The sequence below is a fragment of the Lissotriton vulgaris genome, chromosome 5 (assembly GCF_964263255.1).
Source record: "Lissotriton vulgaris chromosome 5, aLisVul1.2, whole genome shotgun sequence".
NCBI lineage: Eukaryota > Metazoa > Chordata > Amphibia > Caudata > Salamandridae > Lissotriton > Lissotriton vulgaris.
Window position 1 is genome coordinate 285,979,719 of NC_141693.1, and position 20,190 is coordinate 285,999,908.

At 44.0% G+C, this 20,190-nt stretch overlaps 1 protein-coding gene across 1 annotated transcript in view; it reads right to left on the minus strand.

The window, feature by feature from the left end:
• Positions 1-832: 832 nt before the first annotated feature.
• The window catches only part of MXRA8 (matrix remodeling associated 8), a 178,085-nt gene continuing 158,727 nt past the window's right edge, over positions 833-20,190 (minus strand). Inside the window, exons 8-10 of the mRNA XM_086921439.1 lie at positions 18,355-18,432; positions 3,077-5,654; positions 833-2,816 (exon numbers count right to left, since the gene is read on the minus strand). Of these exons, the coding sequence (XP_086777565.1) occupies positions 5,629-5,654; positions 18,355-18,432 (104 nt within the window). The 3' untranslated portion in view covers positions 833-2,816; positions 3,077-5,628. The remainder of the gene's footprint in view (positions 2,817-3,076; positions 5,655-18,354; positions 18,433-20,190) is intronic.

Sequence of the window (20,190 nt, forward strand, 5' to 3'; positions counted from 1 at the left end):
GTTTTGTGTTGAAATGTAAATAAAACAACCATATTTTTTGAAGAGGTAGATGAGCGACTGGAGGCTTGAGCCAAACGCCTGGCTCTGACTAAGCTCGATGTCCTCTTGGAAGTTCAAGTCGAAAAAAACAAAACCAACTTTTATGTGACTCCTGCCTGCCAGTCTGCTCTAAACTCATGTACTACCATGCTTGACCAAATTTTGTGATCCTAGTCAAATATTAAAATGTTCTGTTCCTCCTTTCTCTTCATTATTGCATATGAGAGCAACTTGAAATATGTGAGTTCAGGATGAGCACTGCAGAAAAACATCTGTTGTGTTTGATTTAATAGATTACAATGCAGCTCCATGTATAATAAGAATGTAGGGTGCACGTGACACCGGACTCGCGTCATGGTAAACTAATGGCATTATCATCAGGAAGTGGAGCATGAATGTTTCTAAATTCACTTTTTGAAGCTATTTCTTTTAATGAAGGCTTCTCAAAGCCGTGATATAATCTGATTTACTAAGGTGAAATGCTTCCACGTGTTAAACGAAATACACTTTTTTGAATTTTGCAGAGTCATATTTATATTTGTAGGCTTTTCACATGATTTACATGCCAAACGTTTTCATGTCTCCACTCATGCATAGGCACGCACCCTTGTCTGGGGCCTCTCTTAGCTATTCCTGGTAATTTGTGGGCTCACCATCCTATAATTTTTTATTTCATTAAGATTAAGTGTGCAGGCTCTGAGTTTGCAGCATTTCTTAGTTCCATCTCTCTGCCTACATTCCTCAGCTTACCATGCAAAACATGCCAAGTAAATAGACACCAGTAACATTTCCATTGTACTTAATTATTTACATTTTTATTGTAATTTTTACATTTATACTACACTTTTAATCAGTAACTAGGTGTTTGACAATACAAAAAACTGATACAAATCTTGAGAAGCGCATTAACAAAAGACAGATCATTTTCAAGTTGTTTTTCAGAGTTACTTAAAAAGCCACATACCCGAATCCTAAAGGAGTGCGGGTGTCGGTCAACGAGACTTGTAAAAAAGGAGGATATAGTGTGAGCTGGTGCAAGGCACGAAGGTGGAACTGTTGTGTACTCCAGGATCCATGACAGGAAATGTTCAAGTTCATATTGTGGAGATGGCTTTTTGTAGAGGTGTATCAGATTTTTTTCCCTTATCAATTTCTAATTTAGTGTTCCCCACAGGTCATTTTCCTACAGAGTGGCAGAAAGAATCAATACTTCCTCTGTTAAAGAAGCCAAACTTGGATGCTAAGGAGCCCCTCAACTATAGACCGATCTCAAGACTTCCTTTTCCTGCAAAAGTAATCGAAAGGGCGATAAATGCTGAACTATCAGCCTTTATCAATGATCATGCCATACTGGATTCCTCTCAGTTTGGATTTCGGGCTCAATACAGCACAGAGTTGGTTCTCATCACTGTTACGGAGGAGCTCAGGCTGATTTTGGGCAGTGGGGGGAACGCAGCTCTGATCCTCCTGGGCCTCTCAGCAGCCTTTGCTAAAGTTAATCATGGGCGGTTGTGGTACCAGTTAAGTTCCATCGGTATCAAGGGCACGGTACTGTCCCAACTAGGTTCCTTTCTGTCTGAGCGGTTATGGGAAGTTGCCCTGGGGAACATTGTATCATCCCCTTTCACGTTGCTGTATGGGGTTCCCCAGGGCTCTTCTTTGTGCCCAACGTTATTTAACCCCTACGTTACTCCTCTTGCCAGCTTAGTAAGAAGCTACTGCCATTGTGTCATATAAGGACGACACTCAGATCATCGTCGCGGTGAGTATCTCTGCCAGCCAGACAGCATCTAGGTTCTGTGACTGTATGGGCCACATAGCAAGGTGGATGACAGATAATTGTCTGAAATTGAACTCCTTCAAGACCGAAGTCTTGTTGATGGGGAACAACCCATCTTTTTGAACAGACAATTGGTGGCCGGTTGAACTTGGCCCCTTACTTAACCCAGTGCACAAGGCAAAAAACCTAGGTGTCATATTTAATACCATGTTGTCCTTTGAGGTACAAACAATTTGATCCCTTCTGCTTGCTTTTTTACCATGAAAATATTGAGGAGGATTCTTCCTGCCATACCCTCGGATGTGAGGAAAACGGGGGTGTCAGTGTTGATTTCCTCATGGCTGGACTATTGCAACACCCTTTTCTCCAGTGCTCTGAGGCGCAGTATTTATAAACTTCAAACGGCTCAGAATGCAGCAGTAAGAATAATGTTGGGCATTTCTAAGTTTGACTCAGTCTCTACATCTCTGGTTCATCTTTACTGGCTACCTGTGGCCAAGAGGGTTCAACTTAAACTATTATGTATTGCGTTCAAATCTCTTAACAATATGGGGCCCGGCCCATACCATTGAAAAAATTTCTAAAGGCATACATTCCAACTAGAGCCCTTAGATCTGCCGGACTGGGAAATTTAATTCTTCCTAGAGTTAACAAAGTTAGATGGGGAGGTAAGAGCTTCTCGGCCACAACCACCAGCCTTTGGAACTCTCTACCTACTGTGCTGAAGAAAGAATCCAACCTCCTTAAATTCAGAAAGGGCCTTAAAACGTGTCTGTTCACCGCATAACCCCACCTCTTGTTTTACTCTGACCAGTATTTATCAAAGGCAGCGCCTAGACACCCCAGGGTATTTGTTGCACTTTGCAAATTTCTCATCATCATCATCAAAGTTTGGCGAAATCCCAAATTTGACCTTTCATGAAACCTGTAAACTTTCCTAGTTTACCTCCATCTATGCATATGCAAAGTTTTTCTGCATATTTGGAGATATCTTTTGCTCAAAATTAAATCCAAGCAATCTAGAAAATGTATGCAGACTTTTCTCAGTAAGTTTACCTTTTACAGATCTTTTCTAAGCATGATGACTTTGTACAGCAGAAGAACAATCTTTTCAGTTAAACGTGACTCAAAGGTAGCCAATCATTCTAACAAGAAAGGGAGCCCCTACAGCTGGAAACTGTGTCATTGAAGCAGATTCGTCAATTTGATAAGACCAGTCTAGCAGGAAAAACAGCCAGGAAAGAGCATGAACATTACCTCAAAGGCAGGTGTCTTTGACAACTATTCCCTTGTAGTACTGGGCATTGGAAAATGGTGTGAATTGGACAGCTTGGTGTATATATTTGTGGACTGTGAAACATTGGTCCCCATGGGCTGGTGCCATGTGATATGCCCAGTAATTACTGCTTATATGCAAATGATTAACATTTAGATTAATTTTTATTACTTGTAGCTCATGTGGATAGCCTGGAAATTTGACAAAATTCTTAAATTTCCACTGCTCATGCATGAGTGGGACTTACAGCCCTGTTTATACTATTATAAAATCAGTATTATAAGTACTAGAATGTAAAGAAAAAACTGAACTGGATGAACTAAAAATGAAACCTGGTGAACTCTGAGAAGAGTCTATAATGGTTTGCAAAAGCCAAGACCTAGATTGGAAGTGTAATTACCTAAGGCCTACCCAATGATGGTGCCATCAGCATATTAGTTACACACTGACCGATTGTATTTGACATGGTCTATTTAACAAATAAGCATTTAAACTTGAAAACAGAAACAAACTAGACAGAAGGAAGTGCAGGTTCTTATAGAGTCCACAGGCTTCGAAATAAATTCTGCTAGGTTTGATGATGTCAAACTGCGTATCACGGGACACTGCGCTCACCTGATCCAGTCCAAGACACAAGAGCCGAATTGGTAGATATTATGTCAAGACCTCACTACAAGTTGTTTGGAATAGGGTGGGATGTATAGCACATGTGGTAAATGCCATTATGCTGGGGTTTAGTATTTACTACGTGTGTTAAAAGCTTCCTATTCCGGGTATTGAACTAAAGAAAGGGCATTACGTGTGGTACCGGCTTCTGGAACACCAAATTCTGCATGTTTTGCCTTTTTCTTGGTCTTTTCTCCTAATAAATGTTGGCAGGTTTGACCTGTTGGAATATATTAGGGGAAAACTGATAAGGTATTATAATTTTCATATAGGACCTAATTCCAGTCCCTATGCAAGCACTTGTTTGCACAGAATTTAGCCCTTATATTGTACTAGGGTCTAAGTGTGCCTGCTGTTTGACTTTCATATTTAATAAGTGGCATTTGCTGTAATACTGAAATAAGTAAAATCAGTCTGTTTTTTAGATATACCACCAAATATGCCAAAGCTTTCAACGGAAATTCATTATGCGCATATTTCATTCAGTCGTATTAATTACACATATCCAGAAAACCAAGGTGGATTTACTAATCGGTGTTTTAATGAACCCGGTCCTGCAATTCCCAAGCTTTATCTCAGAGTTGGTCCACCACAAGATTTCAGATCCAATTCAGGCGAGCTACCTAAAGCAAAAACACACAGTCAATCGAATGAGAATGAGGTACCCCATCTCTAATGGCATTAGAATCAGGAGGAAAAAAAACGAAAAATGAGCTCTTGAACCACCAGCAATCAATGAATGACCTCCGGTATCTTCCTGGACTAGACTGTCTCACACCTATTCTACACCTTCATTACTACTTGTTCAGAGTGCAAATTTTGCAGGCTTTCTATGGAGTCAACACCCCGCGCGATTACAAGTTTACCCCCTAAATTGTCCACTTGCTAAAATCGGGAAAAACAGGCAGTAAGCATCTTAATAATTTTGGGATCCCCAAGATATTTCCATTCCGGACCCCAAACTTGTAATGACTGATAAATGGAGTGGTAATACCAGTGAATATTAGTAGCCCCCGGTCCCGCATTACCATCTCATTTTCTGGTTCAACTCGTAACAAGGCCCACAGTAGTTAAATAATTAATTTTTCGAAGAACTGGACTTTAGAAAACGTAATCCAGTTTATTCTCATTAATAAAAATTACAGTAGAAGCGTGAGAGCAAGGACTGACTTCTATCTCACGTAGAAGATGGCAACTGTAAGTGCAACCAATTCAAACTGCAAAGCCAGAGCAGTTATGCTGCTCAATGCTAAGTATGAGATGTTGCACCAACCTTAGAACACACTTTTGCTTTTAGTTGTTAATTTGCTATTACAAATGCAGTACAAAATATATCAGAATGCAAACCAAAGTGTGGTAAAAAGCACCTGAGCATCTCACACCTTAAACAGTACAGCTTCAGATATTTGTAAAATGCAACAGAAGAGAAGTGCTCTGCTAGAACAAGAGTATTAAAAAGATGCAATGACATAAGGACAAGAAAAGAAAATGGCTGACTGTCACAAAATCGAATGTTTGTGTCTGTTACTGTGCGGAGAAACCCACAGGCACAACCGTCATTCCAGGACCATGTCGAATCACTCCCATTACACAGAACCTTTAGGTGATTAAAGTGGGTTCTTCTGTTTTTTAGTGCTGGATTCCAGATCCCAGAGCATCCCCAACCTCGTCCCCGCTGGTCATCAAAGATCTGTAACAGAACGTCCTACAAAATTGAATAGTTCAGCCTTCTCCGTCCATTGGTGCACCTCAGCGCCAAAGTGATCAGAGGGAAAGCGAAAAGTGATTCAAGAAGTCAGCGTGAATCTTGGAATAATCAGATAAGAGGCCCCTGGGCCAGCCAGCAGCCTGGAGTGCGTGTGGTTCTTCATTTGCAGTATTCTTTCCGGAATTCTAGGCACAAAGAAAAGAGGTTAAAGTTGTGGTTGCTTCACAAGAACTGAGGTAGCAGGTCAATTGACGGAGATTGAAGGGTGGTCACAGACAGAGATCTCCAGCCATCATTTAGTCTCTGAGAGATGGTCACGGAGACCCGGTTTTGTAGCCAAGTTGGCTTTGCATTCTGGTACTTGTGATTTTACTTTTCCCTTTAGAAATGAGGGTGCTCAGGTCTGGCAATTAAACCTAAACCTAAAAAGCCAGGAAAGACTGTGCATCGCCCACCTGTTGTGGGACATCATCACAGCTCATTCTCTGTATGCAGCCATACTGCCTTATGCCTACTTTCTTGTAGTGGTCATCTTACATTGAAATACTACTTGACAGGACCACCCAAGCCAATTTGCCACATTAAATTCTGCAACATAGGGTGAATAAATGTTGAAAACCAAAAAATAGGACATCACATCATATAACCTCTTTCATTGATCCATCGAGCTGATATTTATAGTTACATTGAGATTGCAGTGAGAGGCTTATGGGAATCATCTGAAAGGCTTTGAAAATATAAGAAAGTCTCAAATACATTGGCAGTCTCCAGCATTCTTGGTGGGGACTACTTCCTCATCAGCACAGGCTAACCACTCACAATCGGACGTGCTCAAATACATTGGCTGGCTACGACCACTTTGGTAGGAACTATGTCTCCCATCAACATAAAATAACCAGACACATCATCACAATTTACTGTAATAAACAAAGTCTCTCCCGCTGCACTGCACTCTGTCTCCTATTGCAGATTAGACACACAGACAAGACATAAGGGGGCATATGTACAAGCCCCTATAGCCACTTTTTGTGACATTTCGGTGGCGATAGGGGCTTTGCCTTATTTACAAGGCAGCGTTAAGCCACTTAACATGGCTTAACGCTGCCTTGTAAATAAGGCCCCCTTTCACGTTATGCTTAGCGTGAAAGGAGTGGGCAGTGGGTGTTTCGCAGGATGTTCCACCGCAACACCCATTGATTTTGACGATGCCCCCTATTTACAAGGGCAGTGTAAATAGAAGGCAGCGCCAAAATTAGGACCAGGGAAAACGTGGTCTTAACTTGGCGAACAAGGAGAAATGCTTTATTTCTCCTAGTTTTTGCTTTTTCCATTTGTGCTGCCTTGTGCAGCACACAAGAAAAAAGAAAAATGCCTTGGATTGTTTATATGTAGTAAGGTGACCCTTCCTGCAAATAAACAATCCTTAAAAAAAGTACATTTTTTGACTTCCATGTGTGCTGCATGAAGCAGCCCACATAGAAGTGAAAAAATGGCATTTCTGGATTATTTATGTGCAGAAAGGGAGACCTTCCTACACATAAACAATCCTCCCTGCATGCAGGCACCCTTGCACTACGGTACAAGGGTGCCAGCATTGGCGCTACACTGCTAAGTGTTGCAGCAGCACAGGGAGAAACACAAACCTGCACCATATCCTTGTAAATATGGTGCAGCCTTGCCTTTCTGAAGTGGCGGAGTGAGGGGTTAAGCAATGATGGCTAACGCCTCACTCGGCCACTTCCTCATACATATGCCCCATGGTATTTAACCACCCTATCTGTTTCAAAAAGTCACCTTTTAACCATTGAGGCATCCCAGGATAAAATATTACGTACTAGAGTACCTGCAGCAGTTTTTTATATTTTCAAAGGGTATGCGGCAGGCATGCACAATGAAACATATCATTGGTTAATGCACAAGATGTACATTTTAGGCCTCCATATATGGGATCCTTTTGAATACATTTACCTTTTGGAGAGATCTGCCCTATTGTGGGTTCTCTTCCCCTTATCTGACATGCAAGAGTAGAGGCATTGATAACCCGAACATGGGGTTAGGAATGTAATAGAAGCCTATGGCCGACACTCACTGGCGAGTGTGCTTTTACAATACAGCAAGTTCACAAGTGTGTGTTCAGCGACACAGCATTCAGGTCACAACATTATCAACAAATGTTATGTTATGTTGTGTATCATTTACTCGTGTTGCCTCATCATCTGACCTTTCTCTATTAGGTCCTTAAAGGATGGAGCAATGTAACCCACTCTAGGATTGTTCAGTTTTGTATACATTTCTAATTACACTTATTTGATATTAAGTATCAAATAATTTGAGCAAACATTTCAGAGAAGATGTGGTCATGAAGAAAGCCCAATGCACATATTAAGGGTGATTACATGGGCAGAAAAACATGAGTATGGACATCATCTACTATTTCTAAGAAGGCTTGCATTAGACATTTTGAGCTTCTTTTCTCTATAGCCTGCGTTCCTCTTATATTCATGTATTGTTTGGGAGGGTGTTCCCGTGGCTTCATTAATTCTCCATCCTCCACCTAGTTTATTGATGACCTTTCAAAAAAAACAACATCATCTGATAAATATACTGTGGATATACGATTTCAACTTTCTCTTTACACGTGGATCACAATTGATGAGTGCTTGAAAAAAATCCCGAAATCTCTGGTGAATAACATGACATAATAAAATCTCGCGGGTTTGGGTATTTAAAAGTATATCAGCAGCTTCCCTTGCAATACCCACATATTATGAAGTAAAACTGTCATGGGTGGCTTCAGGTGACTAGAAATGGTTACACTTTTTAGGTCGAGGACCGAAGGCTGCGCTTGCGCAGTCTCCAGGAGGATGTTTTGGAGTATGGGGGCTTGAACCTGCCTCTCTCCTCCATTGGCTGGCTTCCTAAACGGAGGCCAGCCATTGGAGGAGAGGGTCGTCACTCCTTTAAAGCCCCGTCTCTTTCGGATTCGGGGGCGTGTTTTTTGAGTTCTTTCGACTGTGACGTCATCCGTCACTCAGAACGCCAAAACACGCCCCCAATACCGAAAATTTCGGAAGCTTGCGTCCGCCATTTTTTTGGGGGGTTGTTGGTAGGAACAGCCGCGCTGGCCCTGACTAATATCCAGCCGAAAATCTGCTCCTCCTCGCCGCTACGCTGAGCCCTTGTTTCGTTTTACTTTCGCAATACGAGTGTAGTTTTCATAAAACAAACCACTTTTTTTTGTTTTACTTTTTATTGTGGATCTAACTGATGGCGGGGCGAGCGTATGCGGAACGAACCTGCGATGTTTTCCAGCCCTCAGTTGAGGCAGGCAGCTATTATTCAGAGGTGCCGGGTGAGGGAGGGCAGACCGAGGGGGCGTGGGCTCCAGCTCCTCCCGTGCTCACGCTTGCACAGTCAGGGAGGCAGGTGAACACACTCCCTCATAGCCTGGGCAGGCCGTCGCTGTACAGCAAGTGCACAGAGCACCTAGCACCTTCACCCAGGCAGCAGCAGACCATTTGCTGTTCTAAGTCGAAAAGAGACAGTAACCCTAGCTGCTCCAAGGGGAAAAAACGCGCTGTAGCAGTCACTTCACCGATGTGTGCCACAGCCTCATGCTCTCTCCCGCTGCTCTGTTGTTCCTTCTGTCCACCTCTCTGAATAAAACAATAACAAATACGGCCTACTGTGGAAGCAACCCACCCAGAAATGAAGCAGCAAAGGAGCGAAAATTCACGTAAGTCTAAAAATTGTTCCGTATGAGCGGGAGGTAACGCCGAGGGAGATGTTACTTTAAATCTGGGCACCTGGTTTACTGAACTGTGACCGTCCTGTCCTGCACACGAGCGGTCGCTCCCCTCGCCTCCTCCTCTCCTGATACTTGTGGTATTGTAGCGCTTGACTGTGCATTTGCAATTTATATCGTAGCGCTTGACTCCACAATCGTTATTTATATCGTAGCACTTGACTCCACATTCGTAATTTGTATCGCTAGCGCGCACTTCTGGGCATTATCTTTGGCTGTGTAATTTGTATTGTTTTTGCATATTTTCATAGCGCTTTGACTCTGCGCTTCAATCCGCTTCCACTGCTGCATTATCCTAACTATATTTCGCCCTCTTAGCGCCCCATTGCTCCCACTGCCTGTCCCCCAATCAGCGTTTGTTGTTGTTGCTGCCATTTTGTTTGTTGTCCCTGGCCCTTCCTCCACCTCGCTCCCGCCTCCCAGCTGACCCTCCCACGCTCCGCCCCCTCCACTCTCCATTTATGACAGTTGGACCTACGCGCAGCGTCCACGCGCAGCGGTCGCGCCGAAGGTGCGCCAAAGGTAAGCCCGTCTACGCCCGTCCACGCCTGGACCGCGCCCAGCGCCAGACCCCCTGGTCCCCACATCACCCACCCCTCCCGCATTACATACGACGCCTCCACCCTCTTAGCACTTAACCCCGGCAGACTCCCTAACTGCGCACAAGCAGCACCAGGACACACCCATGGATCCTTCACCTGCCACTCCTGCAAATTCACCTGCATCAAGACCCACACCAAACCCACAAACACCAAACAGAGATCCAACACCAACCACCTTAAATGCATCCTTCTCAACACCCGCTCGGTTCACAAACACGCCATCGACCTTTGGAATCTACTCGACACCATTTCTCCGGACATCGCCTTCCTAACAGAAACCTGGATGAATGCCTCTTCAGCTCCAGACATCACCATAGCCATCCCGGACGGCTACAAGATCATCCGTAAGGACCGCACCATCCAAACAGGAGGAGGCATCGTTATCGTCCACAAGAACACCATCCGCGTCTCAACCAGCTCAGAAGACAACCTCGCTATCGCCGAACACCTTCACTTCCAGATCCACACCGACCCCAAGACCACACTCAGAGGCACCCTCCTCTACAGGCCACCAGGACCCCGTACAAAATTCAGCGAAGACATCACTGACTTCATCACCCCACACGCCCTCCCCTCGGAAGAATACATTCTACTGGGAGACCTCAATTTCCATCTGGAAAAGAGCAACGACAGTAACACTACCACCCTTCTGGACAATCTCGCCAATCTCGGACTCAAACAACTTGTTAACACCCCCACACACTATGCAGGACACACACTCGACCCTATCTTCACTTCCAGCAAGCATATCTCCTTCACTCACACCACACCCCTCCACTGGACGGACCACAGTTGCATCCACTTCATTTACAATAAGACCACGATCCACAACCACCCTCAACTAACTCTGCGAAGAAATTGGAACAAAATCACCATCGACCAGATCTCCACATTGCTTCTTCAAAAACCCCCTGCCTATTCAACGAACCCTAACCAAGCCGCCATCAACCTCACACAATGGTTAACCCAAACCGCCGACAAACTAGCACCCTTGAAAAAACATCAAACCAAGCAAGGAAGCAAGAACGCCCCCTGGTTCAACGATGACCTTAAGAAATCCAAGAAGCTCTGTTGTTCCCTTGAGAAAACTTGGAAAAAAGACCCAAACACTATCACCCAAGCCGCCTTCAAAAACGCCACCCCCAAACACCACCAACTAATCCGGACAGCCAAGAGATCAGCACTCAAAGACCGACTAGACAACAACGCCCACAACAGCAAGGAACTTTTCAACATCATCAAAGAATTCACCAACCCCACCGCCAGCTCAAACGACATCACCCCCTCTCAAGTCCTCTGCGACTCCCTCGCCTCATTCTTCCATGACAAAATCGCCGACATTCATAACAGCTTTGACAAACAACCCGTAAACCAGTCCACCCCACTCACCTCCGAACCTGTACCTCCTCCGAATAACCTTTTCGACTGGAACCCAATCACCACAGAAGACACCATTCACCTGATGAACTCCATCCACTCAGGATCCGCTACAGACCCATGCCCCCATCACATCTTCAACAAAGCAGACTCCATTATCGCACCCCATCTCCGAGACGTCATCAACTGCTCCCTCAACTCCGCCACATTCCCAGAAAGCTGGAAACACGCCGAACTCAGCGCCCTTCTGAAGAAACCCACAGCTGACCCCACCAAACTCAAAAACTACCGCCCCATCTCGCTCCTCCCATTCCCTGCCAAAATCATTGAGAAAGCCATCAACAATCAGCTCGCCGCCTTCCTCGAAACCAACAAATCACTCGACTCCTCACAGTCTGGCTTCCGAGCCAAACACAGCACCAAGACCGCCCTCATCGCAGCAACAGACGACATTCGAACACTACTGGACAACGGAGACACAGTCGCCTCATCCTTCTTGACCTCTCTGCAGCCTTCGACACAGTCTGCCATAGCACCCTGATACAACGCCTCAGAAACATCGGAATTCAAGGGAAAGCATTGGACTGGATCATCTCGTTCCTCGCTGGAAGAACTCAGAGAGTCCGCCTCCCCCCTTTTAAGTCAGAGGCCACCGAAGTCATCTGCGGCGTCCCGCAAGCTCCATCACTCAGCCCCACCCTCTTTAACGTCTACATGAGCCCCCTCGAAACCATCGCACGTCAACACAACCTCAACATCATCTCCTACGCTGATGACACTCAGCTGATCCTCTCACTCACCAAAGACCCAATCACCGCCAAAACCAACCTACATGAAGGGTTGAAAGAAGTAGCCGAGTGGATGAAGCACAGCCGTCTGAAACTGAACTCGGACAAAATGGAAGTCCTCATCTTAGGTGCATCCCCTTCCGCCTGGGACGACTCTTGGTGGCCAACGGCCCTAGGAAAAGCCCCCATACCGACGGACCACGCACGGAACCTGGGCATCATCCTGGACTCCTCACTCTCCATGACCAGACAAGTCAACGCCGTCTCATCATCATGCTTCAACATCCTACGCATGCTCAAAAAAAGATTTCGCTGGATCCCCACCGAAACAAGAAAAACGGTCAACCACGCACTGGTTACAAGCCGTCTGGACTACGGAAACACCCTTTACGCCGGTACCACCGCAAAACTGCAGAAAAAACTACAACGCATCCAAAATGCTTCAGCCAGACTCATACTAGACATCCCCCGCACAGACCACATTTCCGTTCACCTGAAAGACCTTCACTGGCTCCCCGTCAACAAGAGGATAATGTTCCGTCTCCTCACCCACGCACACAAAGCCCTATACGAACTTGGACCTGATTGTCTCAACACGCGCCTTTCCTTTTACACCCCCACCCGCCAGCTGTGTTCGTCCAACCAAGCCCTCGCTGCTGTTCCGCGCATCCACAAAGCCACCATGGGGGGAAGATCCTTCTCCTACTTAGCGGCCAAAACCTGGAATTCCCTTCCCATCCACCTCCGCCTTACTCAAAACCACCTAGCCTTCAGAAAACAGCTTAAAACCTGGATATTCGATAAGTAAACCTCCCCCCCCCCTTCCTCAAGCGCCTTGAGACCCTCTGGGTATGTAGTGCGCTATATAAATTCTGACTTGACTTGACTTGAATTATGTAACTGCGTGGCTTATGCAACTTTATAAGCAATTGTTCCTCACTGGCAGGCTAGGGGGAAGGCGGAGGACTGGAAATTTTACTTTCTAACGCGTCCTTTTTTTCCCCACTGGTTATTGCGATCCCCACTTCCTCTAAATCCGGAAGCGGACGTCTGAGATGAGGCCCTTTGAGATCAGGAAGAGGTCACGTGACCGGTCAAGGCAATGTCAGGTCACGTGACACTCACCAATACCTGTTTTTTTCCGACCTTGCAATAAAATCAAAATATCCTGTTCGCCCCTTTGTGTACTCTTTGCCAATGATTGGTCACGAGCAAGTAAAGCTCTCCTGTTATTGGGTGACTAGTGCTAAGTTTTCAGTAGCAGCTGTCGGGCACAAACTTTTGCTACGAATCGGGCTTTTTAAAATAATCCAGTAACAAGATGATTTTGGAACTAACGTTGCCCAAAAAACTTCAACAAGCGACTGACTAAATTATTTTAAAAAGTGGGATGAAAGGAGCTCACTATCGCTTACCAGAAGCGTGGATGACAACACGGGGGCTGTCTTTTCTAGGGGCGGGTAGTTTTTCTAACTAATCATAGGATACATGGACACTAAGACTTTCCTTTTAATTTCCAGTCTCCTGTCAATCATAATAAAACAAGCTTTCCGATTATGTCCTTTTAGCTTCATTTACTGAAGTTGGTTAGAGTCTGCAGAAAGGCAAAACCAATTGGATTTTTCAGCAAGTTCGGAATCCGGAGGTAAGACTCATATTGGGAATCTCCCGCCTGATTTGGGAGTGTTGGGATGTGCTGTTTTTGGTCAACAGCTGTTTGCCAGTATTGCAGCACCCCTGGCGATTGAGGTTATCTGAAGTTTCTTTGATCTTGAGTACGAGCAGTAGGCAGAACCTAAAACGTGAGCATTCTTATGACTACAAGAGTGCGGATGTAGCACAGAACCCAGCCGGAAGAAAAGTGGTGTATACCCAGAGTGTACTTGGGTGTTAAGCGCATTATTATTATTTAAGCAATGGTTGTGGCATCCGAATGATTTGGTTTTTTTATAAAAAAAAAGTCAGTTTTACAGAAGTGCAAATTATTTTGTAACTTTTGTATTTCTTTTTCAAGTGTTGCTGCTGTCGAGGTTTTACAGTGTTGGCAGTGTGTTACGGCCGGGCATCATTAAGCGGTGTCGAGGGGGAAGAAAGTGTCATGTTGCTGCATTAAAACTGTTATGCTTTAAACGCCCCATAATTTGACCTGTCTGGCTTGTGATATTTTAAAAGAAAGTGTGTATTTGGCTTTATATAAGTTAGTATCTCGTTATACGTATTATTACAGATTGTTTTTTTTCTCTGTAGCTTCAAGTATTCAGTACGGGGGTGGGGGGTGGTGGGGGATCTGTGCTTGTTCTCCTGCCCCCTGGCTGAGCTTGTTCTCCTGGCCCCTGGCTGTACTTGCTCTCCTGCCCCCTCGCTGGGCTTGCTGTGTGTGTATGTGGCTCTGGGTGTGTATGTGGCTCTGGGTGTGTGTGTGGCTCTGGGTGTGTGTGTGGCTCTGGGTGTGTGGCTCTGTGTGTGTGGCTCTGTGTGGATAGCTTTTTTTGTAGGTGGCTCTATGTGTGGATAGCTTTTTTTGTAGATGGCTCTATGTGTGGATAGCTATTTTTGTAGGTGGCTCTAGGTGTGGGTGGCTCTGTCTGTGTGTGGGTGGGTGGCTCTGTGTGTGTGGCTCTGTGTGGATAGCTTTTTTTGTAGGTGGCTCTATGTGTGTATAGCTTTTTTGTAGGTGGCTCTATGTGTGTATAGCTTTTTTTGTAGGTGGCTCTATGTGTGGGTGGCTCTGTCTGTGTGTGGGTGGCTCTGTGTGGGTGGCTCTGTATGTGTGTGTGGGTGGCTTTGTGTGTGTGGCTCTGTGTGGGTGTAAATGCAATAGGTCATGCATTAGCGAGCGAATAAGCTATTGGCATTGTAAATGACAATGCCATTTATTTAACGATTAGGCTATTGGCAATGTAAATGACAATGCCATTTATTTATGATTTTAAAAATATGTCATGAGCAAAGCCAATAGTTCTACCTTTAATAATGCCGAGACCATTGCATGGTAAATGCTTGTTGTTTGGTGTGGGCGCAGTAGCATAATAGCACCACTAGGAGAGTGAACTGGCTCTTGCAGATCAATTGTCTATTAGTGTGTTTACATTTTGTTTGATATAATAATTTACATTGATGGGGATATTACAACCTACTCAAAGGAAATACTGTTTCTTTTTGTGGAAGTATAGCGATTAAGAATGATAAGATTTTCCCTATTAAACATGTATTTATTTAATAGAGGGCTCAGTGTTTGTGATAAAGAATACATGTAAATTTGGTGTTTGCTTGGATATAACAGGAGTCTATACTACACGGTTTAGCCCTTGCTAGTGCATTCTTGCCAGTGACAACATGTGGAATAGGATTTGTGAAGCACCATTTTGTAGAGTACCTCACTAGGGATCATTTATCCACCAGTGCTGCGATCTCATCTCAACCATATCTCACAATTAAAGGAAAGATAATTTTATTGGAAGCGGCTGGCTCTAGTTGCCTTTTTACCTGTCACATGCATTGCCCAGAGGTGGGAAAACCATTGAAGACTGAAGCCTGGCTCTGACTCAGCTCAAGGTACTCTTGGACTATGAAGCCCAAACGAGCTGAGATTTCCTTTGGCTTCTGCCTAGCATCCACATTCTAACCTCATGCAACAAGAAATTATTAAACAGCGTTAACATTTGAATGAAAACAGAAGAGCAAAAGAGATACTCGCTTGGTGACCAAATTGCATAATAGGAAAGCAGAGAACATGTGATCAAAACCAGGTTCACCACTTCAACAAACTGTTTGATCTTAGTCTAATAATGTATTTCACTGTACCTCCTTTCCTTTCAAATTTCACATGGAGGAGCACCTTAAATATGTGAGTGAGGACATGTGCTGTACAAAAAACTCTCTTGTCTATGATTTAGTACACTTTGTGGGTGATTTAGGGTTTGGCAGGCAGCGGTAAGTCTGGTGGCTTAGCGGAGTACTCTACTACCACCATAGCAAGGGTCCTCCACCCTCCACATTTAGAGTTGTCCCCCGGCCCTGTGGACAAGTCTAAACATTAGCAGGAACCGCTGTGTTTTCCGTGCACAGCGGTAACTATAAGGTTTGATGGATGGCACTGTCAAATGATGGTACCATCCATCAAACCTTTAACATATTTTTAATTTTTCAAAAAAAAAATAACAAAGCGCGATTTCGTTTTTTGAAAAAATCTCAAAGCGGGATTTTGTTTCTGAAAAACAAATGACCCTCACACGTGGGAGTTTTCTGCCCTGATGTGAGGGTCATTTAAACGTTTTTACTGTTTCCTACAACTACGTTTTTCATGGCGGTAAGAGAGAGTGAATACTGGTCATACGATCACACCCTCTAATCAGGCGGCAGCCGAATGGCCAAGCCTCTGTCCGCCCTTACTCCGTCAGGCCATCCAGGAGTATGTCAGTAATGGAGACAGAGTAGTTCTCCGTCACTGCCATACTTAAGGCCCACCCATCTTCTGTAAATCAGGAGATGGACCTTCAGTTTGGTGGAGAGGGTACTCCGTTTCGATGGGAGTACTTTCTCAACTGAACTGAAAATCACCGCCGTAATCTTGTTTCATGCATAATAAGAATGTAGGCCAAATACAGGGTGTACATGACAGTTTACTTGCCTCTTAGTTCACCTATACATTTATTGGGGTTTGGGGGCATGAATGTTTCTAAGTTAATGTTTAAAAATCTTTCACTTTTAAAAAAAAGGCCTCTTAATGCAAGTGATATCTGACGCATTAGGGTGAAATGCTTCCACTTGTTAAAGAAATACGCTTTTTGGAGTTTTGAAGATACGTTCATGTTTTAACTCAATGTTGCACGATTTACATCAGTGCTTAATTTGGGCCAATTTTTGCCAGTACTTGGCACTGTCACGTATTTCTTAACACCCACACATAATTTTCAAAGTCCACCACTTGGTGGTGCTGTCTGCCTTCTTTCAGCAAAGCACATCAGCAGGGTGTTTAACAATGTAAGTATTCTTTAAAAATAATAATACCAGACCACCCAGGCCCTTGTGACATCCATATGAGTATGATGGTTCATGGGTAGCATTGGTACAGGCATTTGGCAATGCTGGCAGGGCCAGTGAGTGGTGAAGCTGCGGTGGCCTGTTGAGAACTATGTCGGGCCCTGGCACTTATGTTTATACAAGTTAAGCTCTGATTTGCATGGCAAGCATTTTCATGGCTCGGCTTGTGCAAGGCTCTAAGAGCCAGGCCAGACCCTTGCTCGGCTCTGCTTCAGTTCACCCTATTATATATGTTGGCTCTCACACCTCGAGCCCAACCCTTGGCTCGTCAACTCTTCATGTCCAGGCTATATTCACACCCTTTCAGTACCAGTACTCATTAAAAGGCATTAAAAGAACTGGACACCGGTTTAGGGAGCATCATCAAAGAATCTATACAAGAGGAAACGACACACATGCTACACCCTCTCGATTAAAAGTCTGCCCTAGGCCCAGTAGGGTTGTATCCTCTGCTGAACTCTCGGATTGTGTCTTCCATCCCTTTTTATGCTGCTCAAGCCTCCTAAGCGGGATAGTGTTTGAGCTGCGGCAAATCACATTGCAAGTAATATCTTGTCACAATTTTGAAATGTTCAAATATCGCAAGGGAACTATATGTGAGAAGCTGCAGCTAGAGGGCATTTCTTTCAAACATAAGATATATATATATATATATATATATATATATATATATATATATATATATATATATATATATATATATATATATATATATATATATATATATATATATATATATATATATATATATATATATATATATATATATATATACACACACACATATATATATACACAACATCACAACATTTCTCCACTTCTTTGCCGGTGGCCTCCAACTCTGCAGGGCGGGCTCTCATTAATACACACACATATATATATACACAACATCACAACATTTCTCCACTTCTTTGCCGGTGGCCTCCAACTCTGCAGGGCGGGCTCTCATTAATCAGGAATGGAGAATCACACTCCCGCTACCCCCACTCACTCACATTGCTCTGGAAGAGGGAGAGATGCCATATACATATAAGGAGAACTTTTCTATGAAAACATACTTTCCATCTGCTGCCCACCCACCTCCCTTTCAGATATCCGTGGCTGGCTTAAAAGCACTCCCTCTCCCCTCTCGGCCACAAACCAAGCATCACATGTTGCCATCCTCTGGGGTGCATTATGCTGACATGCCAGTATGCCCCTAAAAATAGCAGAGCTGGCGAGAGCAGCCACTTAGTGGGGAGAGAAAGTGGCGCTTCAGCAGTTCCCTTACCTTTGTTTAAGTCGATGCTCTTTGCTGGCGGCAACTTATCCAGCTCAGCCTTCTCCTTCAGAATGTTATTCTTGTAATCTGTACAAGGAAAGGGTGTTTATATGGTCAGCTCTGTCGTCACATCGAAAAGAAACATAGAAAGAGGACTTCAAACCGAAAGGTGACGCCATCATTATATCACTGACAGAGGCAGTTTAATCACACCGCAGACGTTGACTAAACAAAACATTTAAGCAGTAAATCAATTCATATTATTTTTTAGGAGTCAGACAACGAAAAAGGGCTCCCTAATATTACACACATCGTTCATGTTACTAAGGATTATGCTAGTAACTAATCGGGAAGAAACATGAATCACGTTACTATCTGTGCTAATCGTTTAAACAGGGCCCTTGGCCATAATCTGAGGTCTTCAAGCCCTCTCCATAACCATTTATACAAATCATTTGAACAATTTGTCATCAAATTTGGAACAAACATGGAAGAAATACTCCTAGCCGTACCAGACCCCCTAGAAAGTTAGTGCTAAACGCCTTGATCAATAAAATATTGCATTGAGAGGGAATGTAGAAACAGGACTCGTGGGTGGATTGTGCCTTCATTACTATTAATAACCCACACACCAGTCCCCCAACTTTACTATGAACACTAAATTTGGCCAGTTGGACATATCAAAAAAGATACCCTGGCCATAATGTTACTACCAGTACAATATGATTGTTAATAATAATGGTTTGGGAAATACATCGTCATATCAGGAATAAAGGTGCAGGTAGGACTCGTATCTGTAATCTTATCTCAAACATTCTAATTAATAATAATGGTTTGGACAGCAAATGATCAAATTAGGAGTAAAGGGAAAACAGGACCCCCCCCCCCTACCCCCCCCCCCCCCCTCCGGATCACAAACATTGCACAGTTACAACAGATCTGGAGTGTTTCACATAGGGACACTAGGCAGAATTTCTGGGACTAAACTCTTTGGGAAATGAGGACCTTAATTGTAATATGACTTTGACACCATTTTTAACTTTTGTGTCATTTGGTTCTATGTATAATTATGTCTGGAACAGTCCTGGTACCTTGGCAGGAACCCAGAGTGTCTACCGCGGAAGCTGAAAAAAGAGAAAACTTGAGTGCGCCAAAGGATTAGAAGGGTGCATCACATCAGAGGTGGTCCAATTTATTTGAACAATAAATGTTAAGCTTCATGTTTCAAGTCGTTCTCTTCCTTATCAGGAATATTTCCTCCTTTGTACTCCCAGAGTTAAACAAGTTAGCTCGGATGGGAAGAACTTTTCTCTGGCTGCCGCTAAATTGTGGAATTCTGTGCCTCTATCTCTGCATAGGACGTCGATCCTGATCAAGTTTAGAAAAACCTTAAAGACCTGACTCTACACCCACTGACGTGGCTCTTCTTGCTTTTCTTTTTGATTGCTCCTTCTGCTTGGGAGTAGGATCGTTGTACTCTGTTCTCTAGCGCCAGGACACCTTTCCGGTATTTGCACACTTTACAAACTCCATAGCATAGCATAACATCAAAGTGTTTACCCACATAGGCTCATTCCATAGCAGCCTGCACACGAAATGAGAGTAGGGGAATTTACAGTGGTTTTCATATTGTCCCTGGCAATCAGTAATCGAGCATGTTTCAGAGGCGGGAGGGTTAGATCGGGCGAGACATCTGAAAACCTCTTACATTTGATGCATACAAAACATGAACATCTCGCTCATTCTTTGAAAACGGCATTAACACCGTAGGCATCCTACAGACAAACAAACAGGGCAACTTTAAGTTAAGCCACATTTATGTTTTGGAGCATCATTAAATGCAAT